The 26339-nt window shown below is 45.0% G+C and overlaps 1 protein-coding gene across 1 annotated transcript in view; it reads left to right on the plus strand.

Moving 5' to 3' along the window:
* HYKK (hydroxylysine kinase) overlaps window positions 1-11155 on the plus strand; it is a 95721-nt gene extending 84566 nt beyond the window's left edge. Inside the window, exon 5 of the mRNA XM_063926308.1 lies at window positions 9767-11155. Within this exon, the coding sequence (XP_063782378.1) occupies window positions 9767-10236 (470 nt within the window). The 3' untranslated portion in view covers window positions 10237-11155. The remainder of the gene's footprint in view (window positions 1-9766) is intronic.
* Window positions 11156-26339: the final 15184 nt, after the last annotated feature.

Consider the following 26339-nt stretch of genomic DNA (forward strand, 5'->3'; position numbering starts at 1 on the left):
CGCGGGCTTCCGCCATCTGTCCAATGGCTGGCGTCGGAGGGCGGGACGTGGATGGAGCCTTAACCTGGTGCAGCTGCTGGTGTCTCCGCACACAATCCAGCGGTCTGTACTGGTCTCAATAATTACATCCTGCGGTACTTTTATCATCAGTAACTCTATCTATATAGCCTATTCGCCTATGTATTCTCCTATATCTCTCCTATATATTAGGGCAGATCTGTGACTTGACTCCGCTCAGCGATGTGACTCCGCCCAGCGTTAGCAAATGAGTCACAAAGTCACAGATCTGGGCTAATATATAGGAGATACTAATCAGCTGACTATAACACAATTTATTCTGGGTAACACTGCATTCAGGGAAGATGGTATTATTATGTTTTTACGAAAGCTAAACATTCTTTCATTATTGATATATTAGCATTTATTTTGATTAAATAATTATTTTCTGCACTCTCTCTGTGATAGAGAACAGCAAAGCTAATTTTATATGTCTGAAGACCAGTGGAGCAAAACAGTTTTTCTCCTTGTGTCATGTGTCCTTGTGTTCTGTATGTTGCAGGACTAGAAATATTAGTTCTACAGTATGTTCTATTCCAGTGTTAAGAAATGTTTAGAATGTGTGGTAATTACTACATTACCAGTTTTTTTGTTATACATACAGGTTTTTCGTTATACCACATTAGCTAATCCAATGTAGTGCAAAAACATAACTGACCTACAGCTAAATAGCAGGGTTTTTTTTTTACATTTAAGGGGGGAGTTCATTAGCCGCAGGACTTACAGCAGGCCTTTAGCTCCCAGGTTAAGTATGGACTGAGACAAATTAGATGGTCAATATGGTTAAGATATCTATAATGGTAATGCATGCATGCTCAGAGGAAACTGGGCTTAGACAACTGAAGTTAGAATAAGATTCCTAGTACATGTTGCAAATATGGAGCCTAATTCAGAGTTGATCGCAGCAGCAAATTTGTTAGCAGCTGGGCAAAACCATGTGCACTGCAGGAGGGGGGGACAGATATAACATGTGCAGAGAGAGTTAGATTTTGGTGGGGTGTGTTCAAACTGAAATCTAAATTGCAGTGTAAAAATAAAGCAGACAGTATTTACCCTGCACATAAACAAAATAACCCACCCAAATCTAACTCTCTCTGCACGTTATATCTCCCACACCTGCAGTGCACATGGTTTTGCCCAACTGCTAACAAATTTGCTGCTGCGATCGACTCTGAATTACCCCCAGAGTTACCATTAAAATGCTTCAGTGTTAAAAGGAGGTAATTGGTAAAACAGTGAAATGGTATCAGTCACTTTCAATAATGACTTTATTGCAGTACACAGCACAAAGAAATCCAATAGCTCCTAGGCTGTGAAGTAGCTGTGCTGATGGTTCAGCTCTAATCCCCGTGTAATGCATTATTCTTAACTGTAGTGTGGCTGTAATGAGTGATACTGTTTCTCTCTAGCGCTTTTTATATTTATATCTTTTAGTGAATAATATTTTGTTTTTTTATAAAAAAATATGTATTCAAATAACCACTGTTCTAATCTTTAGCAAATGCTAATAAAATGCTAATAAATGATGCCTTAAATTGGTTTAGAAATTAAAAACTGTCCCATCTCCGCACCATTTTTCTTTTTTTACTGTAGTTGTATTTTTGCAAGTTCAGTGCCCAGAGCTATTCGGTTAGTTCCCGCTGTAAACTGTGTGGCTAACGTGTGTGACAGCATAGATTCTGGAATAAGTGCACCCTTTTGAGGTGCGAGCAGAAATCTGTGTTAAGCGCACCCTCAGGACTAATTAGGGGCTTAATGCAAACAGTGATGGCGTACTGTAGCTCCTAGCTCGTAACTTGCCTTGTCACACGTTAGTCCATGGTATGGTCAGTAATTGAATAGCTAAAAGCCTATGGTATAAGTCCCATGGCTAATTGAATTCCACTCCTAACCAGGAGTGAGTTTATTTTCTATGATAATATTTAAAATAAGATTTTACTTACCGGTAAATCTATTTCTCGTAGTCCGTAGAGGATGCTGGGGACTCCGTAAGGACCATGGGGATAGACGGGCTCCGCAGGAGACATGGGCACTTTAAGAAAGAATTTAGTTCCTGGTGTGCACTGGCTCCTCCCTCTATGCCCCTCCTCCAGACCTCAGTTAGAGAAACTGTGCCCAGAGGAGATGGACAGTACAAGGAAAGGATTTTGTTAATCCAAGGGCAAGATTCATACCAGCCACACCAATCACACCGTATAACTTGTGATAACTACCCAGTTAACAGTATGAAAACAGCATATCATCAGTGCAAGACCGATGCAACTATAACGTAACCCTTATTGAAGCAATAACTATATACAAGTATTGCAGAAGAAGTCCGCACTTGGGACGGGCACCCAGCATCCTCTACGGACTACGAGAATAGATTTACCGGTAAGTAAAATCTTATTTTCTCTAACGTCCTAGAGGATGCTGGGGACTCCGTAAGGACCATGGGGATTATACCAAAGCTCCCAAACGGGTGGGAGAGTGCGGATGACTCTGCAGCACCGATTGAGCAAACATGAGGTCCTCCTCAGCCAGGGTATCAAACCTATAGAATTTTGCAAAAGTGTTTGAACCCGACCAAGTAGCAGCTCGACACAGCTGTAGTGCCGAGACCCCCCGGGCAGCCGCCCAAGAAGAGCCCACCTTCCTAGTGGAATGGGCCTTGACCGATTTTGGTAACGGCAATCCAGCCGTAGAATGCGCTTTCTGAATCGTGTTACTGTACAAATCCAGCGAGCAATAGTTTGCTTTGAAGCAGGGGCACCAATCTTGTTGGATGCATACAGGACAAACAGCGCTTCAGTTTTCCTGACTCTAGCCGTTCTGGCCACGTAAATTTTCAAAGCCCTGACCACATCAGGTAACTCGGAATCCTCAAAGTCACGTGTAGCCACAGGCACCACAATAGGTTGGTTCATATGAAAAGATGAAACCACTTTCGGCAGAAATTGCGAACGGGTCCGCAATTCTGCTCTATCCATATGGAAAACCAGATAGGGGCTTTTATGTGACAAAGCCGCTAATTCTGACACACGTCTAGCCGAAGCCAAGGCTAATAACATGACCACCTTCCACGTGAGATATTTTAACTCCGCCGTTCTAGGTGGTTCAAACCAGTGTGACTTTAGGAAACTTAACACCACGTTAAGATCCCAAGGTGCCACCGGAGGCACAAAAAGAGGCTGAATACTCAGCACTCCTTTTACAAACGTCTGAACTTCTGGTAGAGAAGCCAACTCTTTTTGAAAGAAAATGGATAGGGCCGAAATCTGAACCTTAATGGAGCCTAAGTTTTAGGCCCAAATTCACTTCAGTTTGTAGGAAGTGAAGGAAACGGCCCAGATGGAATTCTTCCGTAGGAGCATTCCTGGCCTCACACCAAGAAACATATTTTCGCCAGATACGGTGATAATGTTAAGATGTCACGTCCTTCCTAGCCTTTATCAGCGTAGGAATACCTCATCCGGAATGCCTTTTTCCGCTAGGATCCGGCGTTCAACCGCCATGCCATCAAACGCAGCCACGGTAAGTCTTGGAACAGACATGGGCCCTGTTGCAACAGGTCCTGCCTTAGAGGAAGAGGCCACAGATTTTCTGTAAGCATTTCCTGCAGATCCGGATACCAGATCCTTCCTCTTTTTTCTTATTATTCTCAACCGTTGGGTATGAGAGGAAGAGGAGGAAATACATAGACTGACTGGAACACCCACGGTGTGTCACTAGGGCGTCTACCGCTACTGCCTGAGGGTCTCTTGACCAGGCGCAATAACTCTGCAGCTTTTTGTTGAGGCGGGACTCCATCCTGTCTATCTGTGGCAGTCCCCACCGAACTGCAATCTGTGCGAAAACTTCCTGATGAAGTCTCCACTCTCCAGGACGTATGTCTGGTGAGGAAGTCTGCTTCCCAGTTGTTCACTTCCGGAATGAACACTGTTGACAGTGCTCTTACATGATTCTTCGCCCAGCGAAGAATTCTGGTGGCTTTTGCCATCGCCACTCTGCTCCTTGTGCCGCCTTGGCGGTTTACATGAGCTAATGCGGTGACGTTGTCTGACTGGATCAGAACCGGTTGGTCGCGAAGAAAGGTCTCCGCTTGACTTAGGGCGTTGTATATAGCCCTTAGTTCCAATATGTTAATGTGAAGACAAGTCTCTTGACTTGACCAAAGACCTTGGAAATTTCTTCCCTGTGTGACTGCTCCCCAGCCTCGGGGGTTCGCGTCCGTGGTAACCAGGATCTAGTCCTGAATGCCGAATCTGCGGCCCTCTAGAAGGTGAGCACTCTGCAGCCACCACAGAAGAGATACCCTGGCCCTGGGGGATAGGGTGATCAACTGATGAATCTGTAGATGTGACCTGAACCACTTGTCCAGTAGGTCCCATTGGAAAGTCCTTGCATGGAACCTGCTGAAGGGAATGTTTTTCCCAGGACTCGAGTGCAGTGATGCACTGACACCTGTCTTGGTTTCAATAGGTCCCTGACCAGAGTCATGAGTTCCTGGGCCTTCTCTATCTGAAGGTAAACCCATTTCTGGTCTGTATCCAGAATCATACCCAAGAAGGGCAGACGAGTTATAGGAACCAACTGTGACCTCAGGAAATTGAGAATCCAGCCGTGTTGCTGTGACACCTTCAGCGAAAGTGACACGCTGTTCAACAACTGCTCTTTTGATCTCGCCCTTATTAGGAGATCGTCCAAGTATGGGACAACTGTGACTTCTTGCTTGCATAGGAGCACCATTATTTCCGCCAATTACCCTGAAATTGGTAATGACAATCCTGTACCGCAATTGTCAGGTACGCCTGATGGGGTGGATAAATGGGAACATGAAGCCTTTATGTTTAGATACACCATCAAATCCCCCCCTTCCAGACTGGCGATGATCACTCTGGGCGATTCCACTTTAAATTTGAACCTTTTCCCGTATAGGTTGTAGGTTCAGAGATTTTAATTTTTAAAAATAGGTCTGACCGAACCGTACGGTTTCGGGACTACAGCCAAGGTTGAGTCATATCGCCTTCCTTGTTGCAGGAGGGGAACCTTGAGCACCACCTGTTGGAGATACAATGTGTGAATTGTATTTAATATTATCTCCCTTCCTGGGGGATAAGCCGGTAGGTCCGATAAGGAAAAACCGGCGAGGAGGCACCTTTCGAATCCAGATTGTAACCCTGAGAAACAATTTTTTATTGCCCCGGGAAACACCTGTGAGTGAACTCAGATGTGGCTGAAGAATCGAAGACGTGTTCCACTGGGGCGGACTCCCTTAGCGGAGCTCCAGCGTCATGCGTTGGATGTAGTAGAGGCCGGGGAGGACTTCTGTTCCTGGGAACTAGCTGTGCCCTGTACCCTTACCTCTGGTAAGAAAGGACGCTCCTCGTACTTTCTTGTTATTCTGCGACCGAAAGGACTGCATTTGATAATGTCGTGCTTTCTTAGGCTGTGAGGGAATATAAGGCAAAAGATCAGAATTACCAGCTATAGCTGTGGAGACCAGGTCCGAGAGCCCTTCTCCACACAATTCCCTTGTAAGGTAAACCTTCCATATGCCTCTTTTAGTCGGCATCACCTGTCCATTGCATGTTCCACAGGACACTTCTAGCAGAAATCGACATAGCGTTGACTCTAGAACCCAGTAGACTAATGTCTCTTTGGGCATGTTTTATATATATATATAAGACAGCATCTTTTATATATATATATATATATCTATATCAGTCTTTCGGCAGCACTCCCAGTCTCATCAAGTAACAGTCCGGTGCCCTCCTACACCCGTATGGCAACGGGTCAAAAATAGCATACAGTCGGCGGAACTCCGGTTAACCTGAGGACGAAGTAATTAAAGCTTCGAAACGTTGTTTCCATTCAACCTGCCTTTGTGCTTCTGTATTACCGGAGTGCCGCCGACTGTATGCTATATATATATATATATATATATATATATATATATATAACCAAGGAAAAAAGAGGCGGCACTCGGAGTCTGGATAATCAAAGTGTATTCATAAAAAGTGGCATCAACGTTTCGGGGACCAGTTCCCCTTCTTCAGGATAAAGTGACAGTGCATAAAACAGTTTAAATAACATACCCCATTACTGACCCCATTTACACGTGTGTTCAAACTTCTAATCGTTACCAGCTGACCGCCCGTCGGAGCCTCCGCTCGGCGCCTCCGCTCGCATCAGCGTGACCCGGAAGTGAGGTCGCGGGACCCCTCCGATGTGGCCATGGTAACACTGTACACAAAACAGACAGATCGTCAGTGTAACCAGCATATGCTGCAACATCCTACTGTAACAAATGTCAACTTGATCACTAAGTGCTTCTGTGCAGGTCATTAAAACCATGTTGTGCTCTTACTGATTAAACATATGTTGGAAAATTATAACTATATATTCAAAACGTGACTTAATAAAATTCAATTCTAAAACAATGGACCGCATGCCTGGCAAGCCGATGGCCCTGTGTTGTCACTCTCATACTTATATTGCACGCCGGGCATACTCCGTCCGGGGCTGAAATACCTATCTAACATTACTGCTGCGACTGGCACACAGTGCACAGCCCATCCAGAATGACAATCCTCAATTATATTCATTTAACTCAGTGCTTATTGCTCCCCCAAGGTTTAAAGCCGGCAGAAGGACCATTTGAATGTTCCTAAAAATTATAGGTCTATCTAAAACACCTTAAAACTATTTTTTAGAAGAAAAAAACCTTTAATGAAAAATTTTTTTTTATAGAAAGTTAATTAGGCCCAAATTGTCATTGAGACCATTTGGTTTTAGCGTGTTAAGCCTATGGATCCAAATTGACTCAAGTTGTAGGAGTCTTTTGCCCCTGTTGCCCCCCCGAACTGACTCTGGGATGTGGTCAATAATGCGATGTTTTAGGGTGGCCATACTGTGACGATGTTCCACAAAGTGTTTGGCAACGGGCTGGTCCCCCCCTCCTGTAGCTAAAGCGTTTCTAATAGCCTGCCTGTGCTGTGCCATCCTGACCTTAAATTGGCACTCTGTTTTGCCTATATAATAGCGCCCACAGGGGCACATGATGGCATATATCACAAATTTTGAACTACAGGTTAATGGCCATTTGATTTTATAACTCTTCCCTGAGCAGGGGTGGGAAATAGAATCGCCTGGTGACATATAGGTGCAGGTTGTGCACCCGGTGCATTTAAAACACCCATTTTTTTCTTGTCATGAAGTGAGTAGGTTTTGTTTTAAGTTTGGACATGTCAGTTTTGACCAATAAATCCTTAATACTCCTGCCCTTTGTGTAGCTGGGCATCACTCGTGCACCCCGAAAAATCTCCAAATCTGGGTCACTTGCCACTATAGGCCAAAGGGCCCGAAGTTTGTGTTGCACTTGCCTGCTATTGGTTTTATATTCACATACCCACGGGATGGTTTTGGACATATCTTTAGTATTAGCTGGTATAAATAAATCATTTCTCTTTGCCGCAGTTGCTTTACTGCGAGCCGCAGAGAGTAATTTCTGTGGGTACCCTCTCTCTCGGAACCTATGTTCCATCTCATCAAGTTGTGCATCCCTCGTTTGTACCTGGCTATTAGTCCTGCACACTCGAAGGAACTGTGAATAGGGCAGGCCCTTGATGGTCGCAGGTGGATGGAAACTGTCATGGCGCAGTATTGTGTTGCGGTCTGTGGGTTTCCTATACAGACATGTCTCCAGCCTGCCACTTTGCAGTTTAATCTCCGGAGGGAGACCCCCGGACGGGGAAGGCACAGGAGCAAGATACATCCCGCCGTGGATTAAGTGAGTGCAGGGGTTACTGCATAGATATATATATATATATATATATATATATAAATATATACATATACTAGGGTCAATACCATGGTATCCTTATCTAGAGTTTCAATCTCCGCTGATAAGGTATCTGTCCATGCTGCTACATCGCTATAAACCCATGCCGACACAATCGCCGGTCTGAGTAGTGTACCAGCATGTGTGTAAATGGACTTCAAAGTACTTTTACTGCAAGCTATCTGCAGGATCCCTGAGGATAGCTGTTAAGTCAGCGCTACCTTTTGGTTAAACGTGACAAAGCTTTGTCCACCCTAGGGGAAGATTCCCGTCGTATCCTGGCCCTAGTAGGGAAAGGATACTCCCTGAGAATTCTTTTTGGGAAGCTGCAGCTTCTTGTCTGGAGATTCCCGCTCTTTATCTTCATGAGAGGAGGGAAATTTACCTCAGCTTTCTTCCCCTTAAACATGTGTTCCCTCGTGTCAGGGACAGATGAGTCATCAGTGATATGCAAAACATCTTTTATTACAATAATCATATATTGAATACTTTTCTGCCAGTTTTGGCTGTAACTTTGCATTATCGTAGTCGACACTGGAGTCAGACTCCGTGTCGATATCAGTGTCTATTATTTTGGATAGTGAGCATTGTGAGACTCTGAAGGTCTCTGCGACATAGGGACAGACCTGTGTAGATTCACTGTCTGTTCTCTAATCTTTTTTGCAATAAATTTACCTCAGCACTTAATTTCACATATCCAATCAGGTGTCGGCGTTGTCGACGGAAACACCACTCACACACACATTTGCTCCATCTCCTCCTTAGGAGAGCCTTTTACCTCAGACATGTCGACACACACGTACTGACACACCACACACTCAGGGATTGCTCATCTGAAGATAATTCCCCCACAAGGCCCTTTGGAGAGACAGAGAGAGAGTATGCCAGCACACACCCCAGCGCTATATGACCCAGGAAAAACACAGCAATTTAATGTTTACCCAGTAGCGCTGTTATTATCTGCGCCAAATTATGTGCCCCCCCTCTTCTTTAAAACCCTGTCTTCTACCGTGGTATAAGATGGGGAGAGTCCGGGGAGCTTCCTCTCAGCGGTGCTGTGGAGAAAAACATGGCGCTGGTGAGTGCTGAGGGAGAAGCCACGCCCCCTCGACGGCGGGCTTCTGTCCCGCTAAAAGTGTAAAATTGGCGGGGGCTCATGCATATATACAGTGTCCAGCTGTATATATGCTCCTTTTGCCAAATAAGAGGTTTATATTGCTGCCCAGGGCGCCCCCCCTGCGCCCTGCACCCTTACAGTGACCGGAGTATGTGAGGTGTGTGGGAGCAATGGCGCACAGCTGCAATGCTGTGCGTTACCTCAGTGAAGATCATGAAGTCTTCTGCCGCCTCTGAAGTCTTCTTTACTTCTCATACTCACCCGGCTTCTATCTTCCGGCTCTGCGAGGGGGACGGCGGCGCGGCTCCGGGACGGACGGCGAGGGTGAGATCCTGCGTACCAATCCCTCTGGAGCTAATGTTGTCCAGTAGCCTAAGAAGCAGGACCTAGCTTCAGAGAGTAGGGCTGCTTCTCTCCCCTAAGTCTCGCGATGCAGGGAGTCTGTTGCCAGCAGAGCTCCCTGAAAATAAAAAACCTAACAAAATACTTTCTATCAGTAAACTCAGGAGAGCTCACTGAAAAGCACCCAGCCCGTCTGTGCACCGTATCAAACTGAGGTCTGGAGGAGGGGCATAGAGGGAGGAGCCAGTGCACACCAGGAACTAAATTCTTTCTTAAAGTGCCCATGTCTCCTGCAGAGCCCGTCTATCCCCATGGTCCTTACGGAGTCCCCAGCATCCTCTAGGACGTTAGAGAAATGAAATTTTGAGCTGCATTAAATGAAAAAAATTGTACTGATGAATCATGCTGATTACTTTTCCTCTTTCTAGGCATAAATCATGGAGACTTCAATGACTACAATTTATTATTGCAAAAGACTAGCTTATCAGATGGACACAGCAAGGACCACTACAAAGTTTCCGGGATACTAGATTTTGGGGACATGAGCTTTGGTTACTATGTTTTTGAAGTAGCGATCACTATAATGTACATGATGATTGAAAACCCTGACCCTCTTTCTGTGGGGGGTTATGTACTTGCAGGATTTGAAAGCATAGTTCCACTGACAAGAGAGGAAAAAAAAGCTCTTTTCACTTTAGTGGGCTGCAGGTTTGCCCAGTCTCTAGTAATTGCCAGGTACAGCGTCCTCCTGTGCCCGGAGAATGAAGAGTATCTCATGATAACATCAAAAAAAGGGTGGAAGCATTTGATGTTGCTGCATGATATGGGCAAAGAAGCTGTAGAGGAGATCTGGGAGGAAACTGCAAGAACTTACAGGGACAAAATAAATCCCAACTAATATGTGGAATTGCTGTAATCAAAAGGAAAGAACAATAATACAGGAAATAAAAATGTACAGGGAGAGATCATACAAAACATAGTTCATGACAGTGTATTGCTGGATTGGTACAGTATAAAAGTTGCATTTCACAGTTAATTGGTAAAATGATTCATATGAGCTGCCACCCTTGCACATAAGCTACATTGCAGGGTATACAGTATCATCTCCAGGGTGACACACAGAAGTCGGGACAGTGGGCCTAATTCCGGAAGGATAGCAAATTCTGATAGTTAGCTGAATTTACTATCCTTTTACTAGCATGCTGGGGGCCGCTCATCGCTGGGCGAGGCCAACCAGCATGCTGACCGGTGCCTTCCCCAGTTCCACAAGCAGAAATTGCAAAGGCATCTGTGGAAGCCTCCTGCCGCAGCAGCTTAGCTGTGCCCGCAGGAGTCCCGCCTCCATCTTCCTGATCACGGTGGCTGCGTGTGAAGTCATGCAGCCGCCTTCCTGCTTACGGCGGCTGCGCGTGAAATCACGCAGCCGCCATGATCCCGCCCCCGACATGCCCCTGTTCGGCCGCCTCCACCCCTCGTTCGTGCCGCACTGCCCCTGCAACACTCCGTCTCCTCTCTGGAAACAGATCACTTACTGCGATCCAACCTGAATTAGGCACTGTGTACAAAGCTTTTTAAATGAAAATAAAGGACAGGACAGATTTCTTACAGGAAAATATACATGATCTACAGCCATAACAGGACCACCAAATCATACTTGCCTACTCTCCCGGAAGTTGAGGGGAGCCCGCCGGCCCCGCCATCAAAGCTGTCTGCAGCGTCTCCTCTCCGAGCTTCCCCAGGAGATTAATAAAATTAGCAGGTATCCACCAAATCATTTTGCTCAGACCAAAAAAATTTTTTTCATAATAAAGTGAATTTGCCACTTATGCTAATCTGTTTCTAATTACAGTGTGTATATATATATATATATATATATATAGACAGAGATATACACACACACACACACACACACACACACACACACACACACACACACTCACACACACATATATACACATATACATATGTATATATATATATATATATATATATATATATATAGTGCATGCAACTCCTTTTTAAATACATTCCTTAGTTCTTCGTTACAGTACAATGCCTTAAGTGCCCTTGATGAATTTATACATGTAAAATCTCTATACAATATTTATCCTTATAGACTTAGTTTAAAGAATATGATCATCATCCTTATTAAGCTCAAGGTTCTTTAGAACTACAAGTGTTGTTCAGTTCCTCCTAGCCTATGTTAAAAACCATGAAGTAGGGACTTAGAGATCTATTTAAGAAGCAGTAGCAGATCTTGCTACAAGCACACAGGATTTTTGCCCGGGGCGCCACCTTCCGGAGGGCGCCGCCGCCGTGGCAAGATCCATTACTGGTGCACCCCCGGTGCTGTGCGGTGCGCAATGAAGTCATCACGCACCGCACTGCATTGTGGGATCGGCACATAGACACTAGAGGTCATGATTGACCTCTAGTGTCTATGCAGTGCTATGGGAGAGACGTCATGATGTCTCTCCCACAGATCAGAGGAGCGGAGCCGGCGGGCTGACATGGAGGGCAGCAGCGGTCGGGAATCAGGAGTGGGGATTGTAAGTATTAATTTTTATTTTTTTGTAAGTGGCACAACTCTACTGGGGCAATACTGAGGGCACAAACTAGGGAGCACAACTCTACCGGGGGCAATACTACTGGGGGCACAAACTAGGGGGCACAACAACTCTACTGGGGGCAATACTACCGGGGACATAACTGACCATGCCCCTTCATGAAGCCACGCCCCTATTGTTTTGCCCAGGGCTAGATCCGGCCCTGTTAAGAAGACACCATGGTAATTAATGTAGAACATAATGTAGAACCACCTCAATTTATCATACCCGTGCTCCTCTTGGATCCCCAGTAAAATGCCTTTCCCCTGTGAAGGTATCCTCACATTAACCAGCAGTCTAAAGATGCCAACAAAGGTTAACAAGTGTACATGCACATGGTAGTCTAGCAGGGATCCACAGAACCCTCTCCATCTTCAAGGGTCCCCATTGCCAGGTATACTGTATACTGGAAGACCATTTCAGGATTGTTGAAAAGGCGCTGTCCCCATAGAAAACCTTCAGCTTGTGGAATAGTAGAATAGTTGTTGCCAAAGTTGGCAAGTATGCTTTTAATAAATCTCATGATTTACAGACCACACATCAAAGTGCATGGCCAAATAGCAAAACTGTAGCAGGGCATTCTGGGATGTGTAGTTCAACAACAGCTGGAGAGCCAAGGTTCCCCATCACTGGGTGCATCCCACAGATATTGCAAACCCAATAAAAGCTAGGATTTCTGCATCACTGCTTGATCACAAAGTGGTCTGATAGCTGTTTTTAGATCACCCTCTGCCTGGCTGTCATCATATTCTCTGCAGTCAGGTATGGCAAGGTTTGTAGGAGCAACTAACTATTGGGGGTCCCTACCAATAAAAGTGTCAAAATAATATGCTGCTGATTTTATTAAAATGTATACTGTGTGAATACTCCCAGCACTGCAAATGAGCTGAATGCTGTAGTGACCCCAGTTCACATTATGCTACATTGCTGCCCACACTAATGTTGTAGCTATGTGTGTGGGCCCCCAGTATGTGGGATCCACTCAGCAACCTGCCCAGCTGCCCTGTTGCAGCAGAAGATTTAAAACCAGCTTTGAATAAAGGGCCTCATTCAGGTTGGATCGCAGTGTGCGATCCAACCGCAAAAAATTAGAAAAAGATGCAATCGCCTCTGCCTGTCAACCAGGCAGAGGCAGTCGCGGGGCGGGGGGGGAGATGCTTCATTTCCAGGGAGGAGATGGAGCATTGCAGGGGCGAAGCCGAACGAATGGTGGGCGGTGCAGTGCAAATGGGGGTGTGTACACGGCAGCTGTATGACGTCATACGCAGCTGCTGCGATCGGCAGGAGGCTACCTTAGTTTCTGCTAACAAGCAGAAATTACAATGCATTCACAATTTCTGCTTGTTCAATGGGGGGAGGCGGTTGTCAGCATGCTGGGTGGCCTTGCCCTGCAATGGGCGGTCCACAGCATGCGAACAAAAGTATAGCAAATTCTGCTAATTTGCAGAATTTGCTATCCTTACTGAATTAAGCCCAAAGTGCAGCATTGCTCTGCTAAATTTGTCAATCCTGGGAACCAAATTATGTTCTTTTTCTATTTGTTAACAATCTTAACTTTTTATTTTACCGTTTTTGTACTTAAACTGCTATGGTACATATTGCACATTGGGTCATGTATCAGACATACCTATGCCATGAAAAGGGAAGCATTCGATATGCCAGCTGTCGGGATCTCGGCGCTCAGCATATCAGTGCCGGGATACCGATAACTATTCTCCCTCTTGAGGCGTCCACAGCACCCCTGGAGGGAGAATAAATAGCCGTGCCCGCAGCGCAGTGAGCCCGCAAGGGGCTCTTTTGCGCTCGCCCTGCTGCCGGCATTCCGGCGGTCAAGATCTCGGGGCCGGGATCCCAACCACCGGGATATCGTAGTAGACCCCCATGAAAGCTAATGCACCACATACTTTGAAAACAACAAGCATTGGAAATAAGCAGTATTACTATAGCATAACAATGAGAGGTAATAAAAACAAAATCAAGATTAAGATTGTGGAGGCTCATTGAGGTTAAAGGGTAAAGGGTAAAGGGACAGACTTGATTCCAAGTGGGAGTATAGAGGAACCCTCTTCATCTATAGCAAAATGCATACCGATTAAACCACAGCATAATAGCTGAAGTAGTAGTGGTAGAGTAGGGGACACCGAATAGTTCCATTTCAACATGGAATTTCATTTTAGTGACTACTTTAATAAGAGTGGAATGGAGAGGATTGGATTTTTCCAATTTTTGGCTATAGTAGCTCAGACAATGGTAAGTATGTGACCCAACACATATCTGTAGTGTTGAGGAACAAGTGAGGAGTAGAAATTTAATAATGTAAGGACTGGAGAGGAAGGAAGGCTAGCACCAAGGACCTTAACAATGAACAAGTAGACCTCTCATCAAAAGGGTTGAATCAATGGACAGGTCCAGAAAATATGCTGAATAGAACCAACCTCTTTATATTTACAACAAATTTTGATTGAGCAGGTCACATTTTATGGAAATTTTCAGTAGAAAGATATAACCTATGCAATAATTAATTCATTCATCTTCAAATGATTAAGACACTTGACATGAGATTGGCAGTATTATAGTAGTATATAGATTCCCATTGTGTCAAAGTGAAAGACAAATTGAAGGATTCCTGCTTGAGATTGCACAGTGCTGTGTCAGACTGGAGCATGAAGGGCCCACTAGGGGAATGCAGTGGTAGGGGCCCATACTTAAGGGATCCGGCCAGTTACTGCAGGGGGTATGGCCAGCCTCCATAGCAGGGACGTGCGGTGAGCTAAATGGCCACAGAATAGTGCCAATTCACATTACACCATATAGTAGTACCCCTTATACATGCTAGGAAGAGCCCCTTATATATATTTTACCGGTGAGCTCCTTATACACAGTACGCCAGGTAGAGCCTCTTTTATGTATGTTACACCAGGTAGAGCTTCTTTTATACATGTTATGCAAGGTAAAGCCTTTTTTATACATGTTATGCTAAGCAGAGCCCCTTACACATGTTGCACCAGGCAGAGCACCTTATATATGTTATGCCCGGTAGAGCCACTTATACACATTTCACCAGATAGAGCCCGTTATACACATTGCGCCAGGTAAAGCTATTATACACATTGCACTAGGTAGAGCCTCTTACACACATTGCACCAGGTAGTGCCTCTTATACACATTGCAACAGGTAGAGCCTCTTATACACATTGCACCCCTTATCAAATTATGCCAGGTAGAGCCTATTTTATACATGTTATGCCATGTAGAGCCTCTTTTATACAACTTATGCCAGGTAGAGCACCTTATACACCTTGCACCAAGCAGAGTCCCATACACATGTTGTGCCAGGTAGAGATTCTTATACACATTGCACAAGGTAGCCCCTTATACACACTGCACCAGGTAGCCCCTTATACACACTGCACCAGGTAACCATCACTCACCATCCAGTGCCTGTCAAGTAGGTCCCCCTGCGGTGGAGTGCAGGCAGCGGGAAGTGTCCAGGCAGAGGGGGCAGCCGGCAGCGGGAAGCGGCCAGGAAGGGGGGTGGCCATTGCAGTGTGGGCAGCAGATGGGTGCAGATGGCACTGGCAGGGTGATTGCGGACATGCCATCAGGCCACAGCGCCTGAGTGCCCACTCTGCTAACCCACACCTAAAACCAGCACTGGAGTGCATGCATTCTTTACAGGAAGCAATCATCCTGTTCCACACCTTCAGAGAGTATCCGGTGAAAGACAAGTAAGGGAGAACTGGCCTTAAATGCTTAGGGATCGATATAATATTGGTGGTCATTCCGAGTTGTTCGCTCGGTAATTTTCTTCGCATCGCAGCGATTTTCCGCTTAATGCGTATGCGCAATGTTCGCACTGCGACTGCGCCAAGTAAATTTGCTATGCAGTTAGGAATATTACTCACGTTTTTTTCATCGTTCTGGTGATCGTAATGTGATTGACAGGAAGTGGGTGTTTCTGGGCGGAAACAGGCCGTTTTAGGGGCGTGTGGGGAAAAACGCTACCGTTTCTGGGAAAAACGCGGGAGTGGCTGGAGAAAAGGAGGAGTGTCTGGGCGAACGCTGGGTGTGTTTGTGACGTCAAACCAGGAACGACAAGCACTGAAATGATCGCACTGGCAGAGTAAGTCTCGAGCTACTCAGAAACTGCACAGAGATGTCTTATCGCAATATTGCGAATCTTTCGTTCGCAATTTTAAGATGCTAAGATTCACTCCCAGTAGGCGGCGGCTTAGCGTGTGCAATGCTGCTAAAAGCAGCTTGCGAGCGAACAACTCGGAATGAGGGCCATTGTTTCATGAAAACCCAGACCACATAGCCTTTTCTAAATACACAGATGGAATATTGGGTGTAGGAGTCAACCAATCTTGAAGTTTGGTAAGAACACCCACTTCAAAATATTTTAGAAGACTGGAAAGAGCTAAATCACCTCGCCTCTTATACAGGGTCAATCATTGGAAAGCAACATTCAAAGGTCATAGCTTACAGATAGAGGAAAGTCATAGATTTTCTAGGAGGAAGATCCAGAATATTGTGAAAAATATGCATATTTTTTGGTTAAAAGTATCATCTTAAATACAGAACGATGGCCCTCCTAGGAGCTTTCAAATTTCAGTTACAACTTCATCAGGCAGAAAGCTTCATAAGTAATACCTCTTTCACACCGAGCTTCTTACCTGGGATATTGTCGGGGCAACCCAGTGCCTGACTTGGAATGAAAGGGTCTACCTGGTTTTATGTGTCCCGGGTTGAACCCAGAACCAAACCAGGTAGACCACAGTGTGAAAGCGCAAACTGGGTTATAAGACCCCGGTCACACTAAAAGTAGCAGAAAGGTGGATCACCAGCACTTGGAGATTATGTTTTCTCCAAGTGCCATCAAAGGGATGACCAACTTTGTTCAATAATTCAGGTTGGACCTGGTTTTTAGTGTGAAATGGGTATAAGGGAGGTATGCAGACATAAATATATGCAACTGAATATGTATGCCAAGATAAGTAATGGAGTTCTTCTTCAAGACATATTTATATTTAGTTTGCAACATATACAGGGATAAATCTGAAATATCAATTGGCATTGCCTCGGACTCTATTACCCCCGATAAGACATCAGGAATAAAAACCCCTGATGTTTCTTTGGGTTTTGGTTCAGGCTATTTGATTTAATTGGCCAGTAAAAAGTGCATTTTCACATGAAAACACACAGGTTCAGTGAAACCTGTGTGTTTATGGGTGAAATAGCCCTGTTTTCAGATGAAAACAGGGCTGTTATTGGAGATCTCGTTTTGCCTGCCGGAGGCAGGTGAAACTAAATCCCTGATAAGCCACAGCATGCGCCGGCTTATCAGGGCTAATTAGATAGCCCCCCCAGCAATACATTACACCTAACAGCATGTCTGGGTAATTGAATATCCCCCTTAGTAGCATTAAGCTTACAAAGAGAAGCAAGACTAAATTGAGATAGTATACAATGCTAGGCAGGCAATGAAGTGCCCAGGTTAGAAACAAATAAAATAATGTTATCATTAAACAGAGTTTATAACAAGTATGATTGAAGGGAACACCCAAAAAATCTCTATAAGTATAAATTTTTGAGGGTAATAGTTGAACAGGCAACACAAAAATTAAGGGAGATAGGGGTACACTGCCTGGTACCATTAGTTATATTAAACAAGCCATGAGTCTATGTACTAAGCCTTGGAGAGGGATAAAGTGGAGAGAGATAAAGTGTGTTAGGGTTCAAGGACCACCTCTTGGTCTGAACTTCAACTACCTTTGATCATCAGTCAGAGGTTCTGTACTTAGCAGCCGGCTGGAGATCAGAAATAATGAGATACACATAGGGGATATGTATAAGCTCAGCAGGTCATTTCTGATCTCCCTCGTTGTTCTAGGAGCATTTATTTATACACAAATGAACAAAGGAATAAAGGCATGGCAGTGTATTAGCCAATCAAAGTACACTGTGTGCAGAGATAAACAATTATTTAATTAAACCAATTATAGCATTCCTGAACATATTTTATCACTTCTTGCTCATTCATTTAATCAAGAAGGCCTCCTTCTTATCGTCATCTGGACATTAATCTTGAAGGCCTTCTTTTCATCATCATCTGGACATTCCAAAACATACTCCTTTATTGTTCGCATTACGCAATTAAAGTTTTATCTTAGCCTGGGAGTTAAACCAAATGTCCTTGGGACTGCAGCTGGAGAAATAATATTTCTCTTAACAAAACCGTTTCTCACAGAATATCTTTGTAATTCATTTAAGGAAATTACATATATTAGATGGTTATGTTCATTGCTTATAGCAATGAACACTAATCAATACCAAAATATAAAACATAGAATCATATAACTATTTATTGGGTTGAAACTTATTATATATTATTATACATACTTTTAGCTTTTTAATACAGTACAAAGCCTACTATTTAATATAAAGATGATTTTATATTTCTAATTGTTCTAATATCTTCAAAACTCTTGAAGGTCCTTTTTCTGGGCATCTTGCCAATATCTGGGAATTTTTCCAAAAATACTAACTAGCAACTCATTTAATCTACAGCTATATTTTTAATTGTTCAAAGATACATGAAAAGCAAAACCAATTAAAATGGTGGAACAACAATTCCCAGCAAGCTGTACTGAGTCTGCTAATTATCATATAGGATTATCATGAATGCCTAGCCATAGGTATGTCTAGTGGAACAACAATTCCCAGCAAGCTGTACTGAGTCTGCTAATTATCATATAGGATTATCATGAATGCCTAGCCATAGGTATGTCTAGTGGAACAACAATTCCCAGCAAGCTGTACTGAGTCTGCTAATTATCATATAGGATTATCATGAATGCCTAGCCATAGGTATGTCTAGTGGAACAACAATTCCCAGCAAGCTGTACTGAGTCTGCTAATTATCATATAGGATTATCATGAATGCCTAGCCATAGGTATGTCTAGTGGAACAACAATTCCCAGCAAGCTGTACTGAGTCTGCTAATTATCATATAGGATTATCATGAATGCCTAGCCATAGGTATGTCTAGTGGAACAACAATTCCCAGCAAGCTGTACTGAGTCTGCTAATTATCATATAGGAGTATCATGAATGCCTAGCCATAGGTATGTCTAGTGTATTAAATATTATTAGCAGATTTATTCAAGTTTTATTTGTAGTTATTTGGGGAATGTGTAATGGTTTCATCCCTACTCACCATTTGTTTGTTTAAGTTTTATTGCTCCAAATGGGTGATGGGCTAGGGGAGGGTCCAATCAATCAATGTGCTTACATACACATGTTTGGGCTTTATATTAGTGTGTAGTTTAGCTGAATTAGCGTAGCTGAATCATTTTTGGAAGAAAGATTTCAAAGGGAGAAAATTTCTAAAGGTGTCGTCTGGGACTTATACTGGACTTTAACTGAACGGAAACTGCATGGAAACTCCAAACAACAGCAAATAAATCATCACAATCCACCAATACTTGGACTGCAGCTACAAATGTTTGTACACACCTATTATTCTCCAAACCTCACTTACCCAGGAAACTATACACTCACTTTCTGCAAAAACACCTGCAATACAACTTTTACTCTGACCCTGCAAATACCTGGAAAACAAATGTTTTATTGAGAAGCATATTTGATGAAGTAACACTGACTTGTGGTTTGCCAACACTGTGTAATTTTCTATCTAACATCAGCAAATATTTGATTTACTGGTAATCTGTAGATATTAACATAATTTTAAATACTTGCAAATCGTATTTCTTTCTGCAAACTTCACTGCTCTCTCATACAGCCACCACTCCTCCTCCTATTCTCAGTTTACTACCAGTTTACACCCCATCCACACTATGGCCAGGCTGGCAAACCCCATTACTCATTGTCTTTCTAATCCTTTATTCTGTCCCCTGTTACCACCTCTATCCCTCTCTCCCAGTCTCCTACATCTCATCCTCTCTCCTCTCCTCTGTCTGCCTCCCTACCCCTCTTCTGTTTCCCCATTGCAATTCACTTCTGCCCCTTCACACCATTTATACCCCATCACTCAACCCTGCTCTCTCCCTCCTCTGCCTGTCTCCTCACCTCTCCTCCACCAGTATCAAACTGCACTCCCTCCCTGTCTCACTCATGCAGCCTCCCTTCCTAGCCAAGGCCCCAGCACCATCATCACACCCTCTTTATCCTTTCCTTCCAAATTACTCCTACCTCAACGCTACAGCAATCCTGATAATCTCATTCACATCTCTCCCACAAACTCAAACCCCCTATCCTGTGCACTCTGGAATGCCAGATCTATTTGCAACAAACTGGCCCCCACTCATGACCTTTTCATTTCCAACTCCCTGCACCTCCTGGCCATTACAGAAACCTGGATTACTCCTCATGACACCACTTCTCCTGCTGCTCTCTCTGCTGGGGGCCTCACATTCTCACACACACCCCGACCCGGGGGTCGCCATGGGGGTGGTGTTGGGATCCTTTTACCCTCAAGCTACACATACAAACTTATACCTCCAGAACCTTTTCTTACATTCTCTACATTTGAGGTCCATGCAATACGCCTCTACCAACCTACTAATCTTCGAGTTGCTGTAATTTACCGTCCACCTGGCATTTCCTCCAAATTCCTCGACAACTTTGCTTCCTGGCTACCTCACTTCCTCTCTTCTGACATTCCCTCCATTATTCTAGGTGATTTCAACATCCCTATCGATAACCCCACAAAATCACCTGCCTCTAAACTCCTTAACCTCACCTCTTCACTTGGTCTCTCCCAGTGGACCACCTCACCCTCCCATGTGAACGGGAGCTCACTGGATCTGGTTTTCACTCACCGCTGTGATATTTCTAATTTCTCCAATTCCCCTTTTCCCCTCTCTGACCACCACTTGCTCTCTTTCAACTTATCTATCTCTGCTTCCCCATCTCTCCCTCCTCAGGCTACCACCACAAAGCGTAACATTGAGGCTATTGACACCTCATCCCTATCCTCCCTGTTTGACTCCCTTCTCTCTCCTCTTCTCTCTCTCACATGCCCTGAACAAGCCACATCCCTATACAATGCATCTCTTACTTCTGCCCTTGACTCTGTTGCTCCGCCAACCACTATTCACCCTCGCAAATCAACACCTCAACCCTGGCACAACAAATGCACCAGATATCTACAAAAATGCTCACGTACTGCCGAGCGACAGTGGAGGAAATCACGCTCTAAAGCAGACTTCCTCCATTTCAAATTCATGCTCTCATCCTTCAGTACTGCCCTTTCCCTTGCTAAACAATCATACTTCAAAATCCTCATTTCTACCCATTCTTCCAACCCCCGGCGCCTCTTTGCCACTGTTAACTCCCTCCTCTGCCCACCACCACCTCCTCTCCCTTCCTCATTGTCTGCTCTTGACTTTGCCACTTATTTCACATCCAAGATTGACGCCATACGTCAGGATATCACATCCCACCAGACCAGCAACCAGCCACCACCCATCCCTTGCCACCCCTCCCCTTCCCTCTTACCAACTCTGACATCTTTCTCCCATGTATCTGGCGAGGAAGTCATGGCCTTCATCCGTTCCCCCCCCCCACAACCTCACAGCTCGACCCTATCCCCTCCCACCTCCTCCGCTACCTCTCTCCTTCTGCCTGTTCCCATCTTGCCCACCTTCTCAATCTCTCCCTTTCATCAGGCACTGTCCCCTTTGCCTTCAAGCATGCACTTGTCTCCCCTATTCTTAAAAACCTACCCTTGATCCTAACACTCTCTCCAACTATCGACCCATCTCTCTCCTCCCCTTTGCCTCCAAACTTCTTGAGCGTATTGTCTATAATCGCCTCACTGCCTTTCTTTCCTCTCACTCACTGCTTGACCCATTCCAGTCTGGTTTCCGTTCTCTCCACTCCACTGAAACTGCCCTCACAAAAGTCTGCAATGACCTCCATGCTTATTCTTCTTGACCTCTCTGCTGCTTTTGACACTGTGGACCACCCTCTCCTTCTGCAAATCCTTCACTCTCTTGGTCTGCGTGATACTGCCCTCTCCTGGCTGTCCTCCTACCTCTCTGATCGTTCCTTCTCTGTCTCCTCTCATGATGCTATCTCCCCCCCACTTCCACTAACTGTTGGTGTCCCCCAAGGCTCTGTTCTTGGTCCTCTCCTTTTCTCTCTCTATACGTCCTCTTTAGGTGAACTCATTAGTTCTTTTAACTTCCAATACCACCTCTATGCTGATGACACTCAAATCTACCTCTCCTCCCCTGATCTCTCCACAGCTCTCCTCACTCGTACCTCAAACTGTCTTTCTGCTATCTCGTCCTGGATGTCTCAGCGCTTTCTTAAACTCAACATGTCTAAGACTGAGCTGATCATCTTCCCACCCTCCCGCACAGCCTCACCTCCCACAATCTCATTATCCATTGATGGCACGACTATCTCCCCTAGCCCCCAAGTACGCTGTCTTGGCATACTCCTTGACTCCTCCCTCTCCTTCAAACCACACATTCAGCACCTCTCACAAACCTGTCATTTTCATCTCAAAAACATTTCTAGAATCAGACCTTTTCTCACCCAGGATGCCACTAAGATCATTATTCACTCACTGATTATTTCCAGACTGGACTACTGTAATCTCCTCCTCACTGGCCTCCCTGACAATTACCTCTCTCCACTCCAATCTATCCTCAATGCTGCTGCTCGGCTCATCTTCCTCACCAAACGCACTACGTCTACCTCCCCTCTCCTACAGGCCCTCCACTGGCTTCCCTTCCCTTTTAGAATCCAATTCAAACTTCTCACACTCACTTACAAAGCTCTCACCCACTCCTCTCCCATCTACATCTCTGACCTTATCTCCCTTTACTCTCCCACCCGTCCTCTTCGCTCTGCTAATGCACGCCGACTCTCCTGTCTTCTGATTACTTCCTCCCACTCCTATCTCCAAGATTTTTCACGTGCTGCTCCCTTTCTCTGGAATTCTTTACCTCTCCCCCTCAGACTCTCCACCTCTCTACAAAACTTCAAACGGGCTCTTAAGACCCATTTATTTACCAAACCTAGCCAAATCTCAACCTAACCCTCTGTTCCATGCTCTCTATGTACCCCATCTGTATCACCCCTGTCTGTCTACCCCTCCCCTTAGAATGTAAGCTCTCACGAGTAGGGCCCTCTTCCCTCATGTGCTTATACTTTTCTTACTTTAATAATCCTCAACTGCCCAGATCCTGCAGTTTTTGGCCACCTGGAACTTATCTCTATGTTTACTGGTGTAGTTATGCTTAGTTGCCCTGTACTTGTCCTATATTGTCTTCAACTGTAAGTCACTGTTTTCCTGTTTTGATTATGTGCATATGTACTCTGTAATTGGGCGCTGCGGAACCCTTGTGGCGCCATATAAATAAAGGATAATAATAATAATAATAATAATAATAATAATACTTTCCTTGTGAATTATTTGGTAAAAAACCAAGCATAATAGCTGTTTTAAATGAACTGTAACAGAAGCCATACAAGATGGATTTTCATTTACTTATATTTCTCTAACGTCCTGGTGGATGCTGGGGACTCCGTAAGGACCATGGGGATAGACGGGCTCCGCAGGAGACATGGGCACTTTAAGAAAGAACTGAACTCTGGGTGTGCACTGGCTCCTCCCTCTATGCCCCTCCTCCAGACCTCAGTTTTTACACTGTGCCCAGAGGAGAATGGGTGCACTGCAGGGAGCTCTCCTGAGCTTCCTGCTTAGAAAGCATTTTTGTTAGGATTTTTTCTCTTTTTACAGGGAGCACTGCTGGCAACAGGCTCCCTGCATCGAGGGACTGGGGAGAGAGGAGCAGACCTACTTAAATGATAGGCTCTGCTTCCTCGGCTACTGGACACCATTAGCTCCAGAGGGGGTGAACACAGGTTCGTCCTGGGCGTTCACTCCCAGAGCCGCGCCGCCGTTCTCCTCACAGAGCCAGAAGAAATGAAGTCAGAAGACATCTCAGGCGGCAGAAGCCTTCAGAGCTTCACTGAGGTAACGCACAGCACTGCAGCTGTGCGTCATTGCTCCACACACCTCACACACTCCGGTCACTGTAAGGGTGCAGGGCGCAGGGGGGGCGCCCTGGGCAGCAATATAAACACCTCTCTTATGGCAAAAGACTATATACATGTACAGGTGGGCACTGTACATGTATATAAAAGAGCCCCCGCCATATTTTAGTAAGTTTGAGTGGGTCAGAAGCCTGCCATCGAAGGGGCGGGGCTTCTCCCTCAGCACTCACCAGCGCCATTTTCTCTCCACAGCACCGCTGAGAGGAAGCTCCCCGGACTCTCCCCTGCTTGACACATGGTGAAAGAGGGTTTTAAAGTAGAGGGGGGGGCACATATTTGGCGATTATACATTACAGCAGCGCTACTGGGTAAACATTCTGTGTTTTTTCCTGGGTCATATAGCGCTGGGGTGTGTGCTGGCATACTCTCTCTCTCTCTGTCTCTCCAAAGGGCCTAAGGGGGAACCTGTCTTCAGATAAGAGATTCCCTGTGTATGTGGAGTGTGTCGGTACGTGTGTGTTGACATGTCTGCGGTAAAAGGCTTTCCTAAGGAAGAGATGGAGCAAATGTGTGTGTGTGGTGTCTCCGTCGACAACGCCGACACCTGATTGGATATGTGAAATTAAGTTCTACAAAAGATTAGAGAACAGACAGGGAATCTACCCATGTCTGTCCCTATGTCACAGAGACCTTCAGAGTCTCACAACGCTCACTATCCAAAATAATAGACACTGATATCGACACGGAGTCTGACTCCAGTGTCGACTACGATAATGCAAAGTACAGCCAAGACTGGCAGAAAAGTATTCAATATATGATTATTGTAATAAAAGATGTTTTGCATATCACTGATGACTCATCTGTCCCTGACACAAGGGTACACATGTTTAAGGGGAAGAAAGCTGAGGTAAATTTTCCTCCTCTCATGAAGAAAAAGAGCGGGAATCTCCAGACAAGAAGCTGCAGCTTCCCCAAAAAAAAAGAATTCTCAGGGAGTATCCTTTCCCTAATGGGGCCAGGATACGATGGGAATCTTCCCCTAGGGTGTACAAGGCATTGACACGTTTACCCAAAAAGGTAGCGCTGACTTAACAGCTATCCTCAGGGATCCTGCAGATAGCATGCAGTAAAAGTACTTTGAAGTCCATTTACTCAACTCAGACCGGTGATTGTGTCGGCATGGGTTTATAGCACTGTAGCAGCGTAGACAGATACCTTATCAGCGGAGATTGAAACCCTAGATAAGGATGCCATGTTATTGTCCCTAGTATATATATATATATATTTGTAAAAGATGTTGTCATATATATATATATATATATATATATATATATATATATATATATAAGACATGCCCAAAGAGACGTTAGTCCGCTGGGTTCTAGAGTCAACGCTATGTCGATTTCTGCTAGACGTGTCCTGTGGAACATGCAATGGACAGGTGATGCCGACTAAAAGAGGCATATGGAGGGTTTACCTTACAAGGCTGAGGAATTGTGTGGAGAAGGGCTCTCGGACCTGGTCTCCACAGCTATAGCTGGTAATTCTGATCTTTTGCCTTATATTCCCTCACAGACTAAGAAAGCACGACATTATCAAACGCAGTCCTTTCAGTCGCAGAATAACAAGAAAGTATGAGGAGCGTCCTTTCTTACCAGAGGTAAGGGCACGGGGCACAGCTAGTTCCCAGGAACAGAAGTCCTCCCCGGCCTCTACTACATCCACCGCATGACGCGGGAGCTCCGCTAAGGAAGTCCGTCCCAGGGGGAGCACGTCTTCGACTCTTCAACCACATCTGAGTTCACTCGCAGGGGGATCCCGGGGCAATAAAAATTGTTCTCAGGGTTACAAAGGAATTCGAAAGGTGCCTCCTCGCCGGTTTTCCTTATCGGACCTACCGGCTTCTCCCCCAAAAGGGGAGATTATATTGAATACAATTCACACATTGTATCTCCAACAGGTGGTGCTCAAGGTTCCCCTCCTGCAACAAGGAAGGGGATATTACTCAACCTTGGCTGTAGTCCCGAAACCGTACGGTTCGGTCAGACCTATTTAAAATTAAAATCTCTGAACCTATACTGGAAATGGTTCAAATTTAAAGTGGAATCGCTCAGAGCGATCATGGCCAGCCTGGAAAGGGGGGATTTGATGGTATATCTAGACATAAAGGCTGCATACCTTCATGTTCACAATTATCCACCCCATCAGGCGTACCTGAGAATTGCGGTACAGTATTGTCATTACCAATTTCAGGGTAATTGGCGGAAATGATGGTGCTCCTACGCAAGCAAGGAGTCACAGTTATCCCATACCTGGACGATCTCCTATAAGGGCGAGATCAAAAGAGCAGTTGTTATA

Source organism: Pseudophryne corroboree, chromosome 6, assembly GCF_028390025.1.
Source record: "Pseudophryne corroboree isolate aPseCor3 chromosome 6, aPseCor3.hap2, whole genome shotgun sequence".
NCBI classification, from domain to species: domain Eukaryota; kingdom Metazoa; phylum Chordata; class Amphibia; order Anura; family Myobatrachidae; genus Pseudophryne; species Pseudophryne corroboree.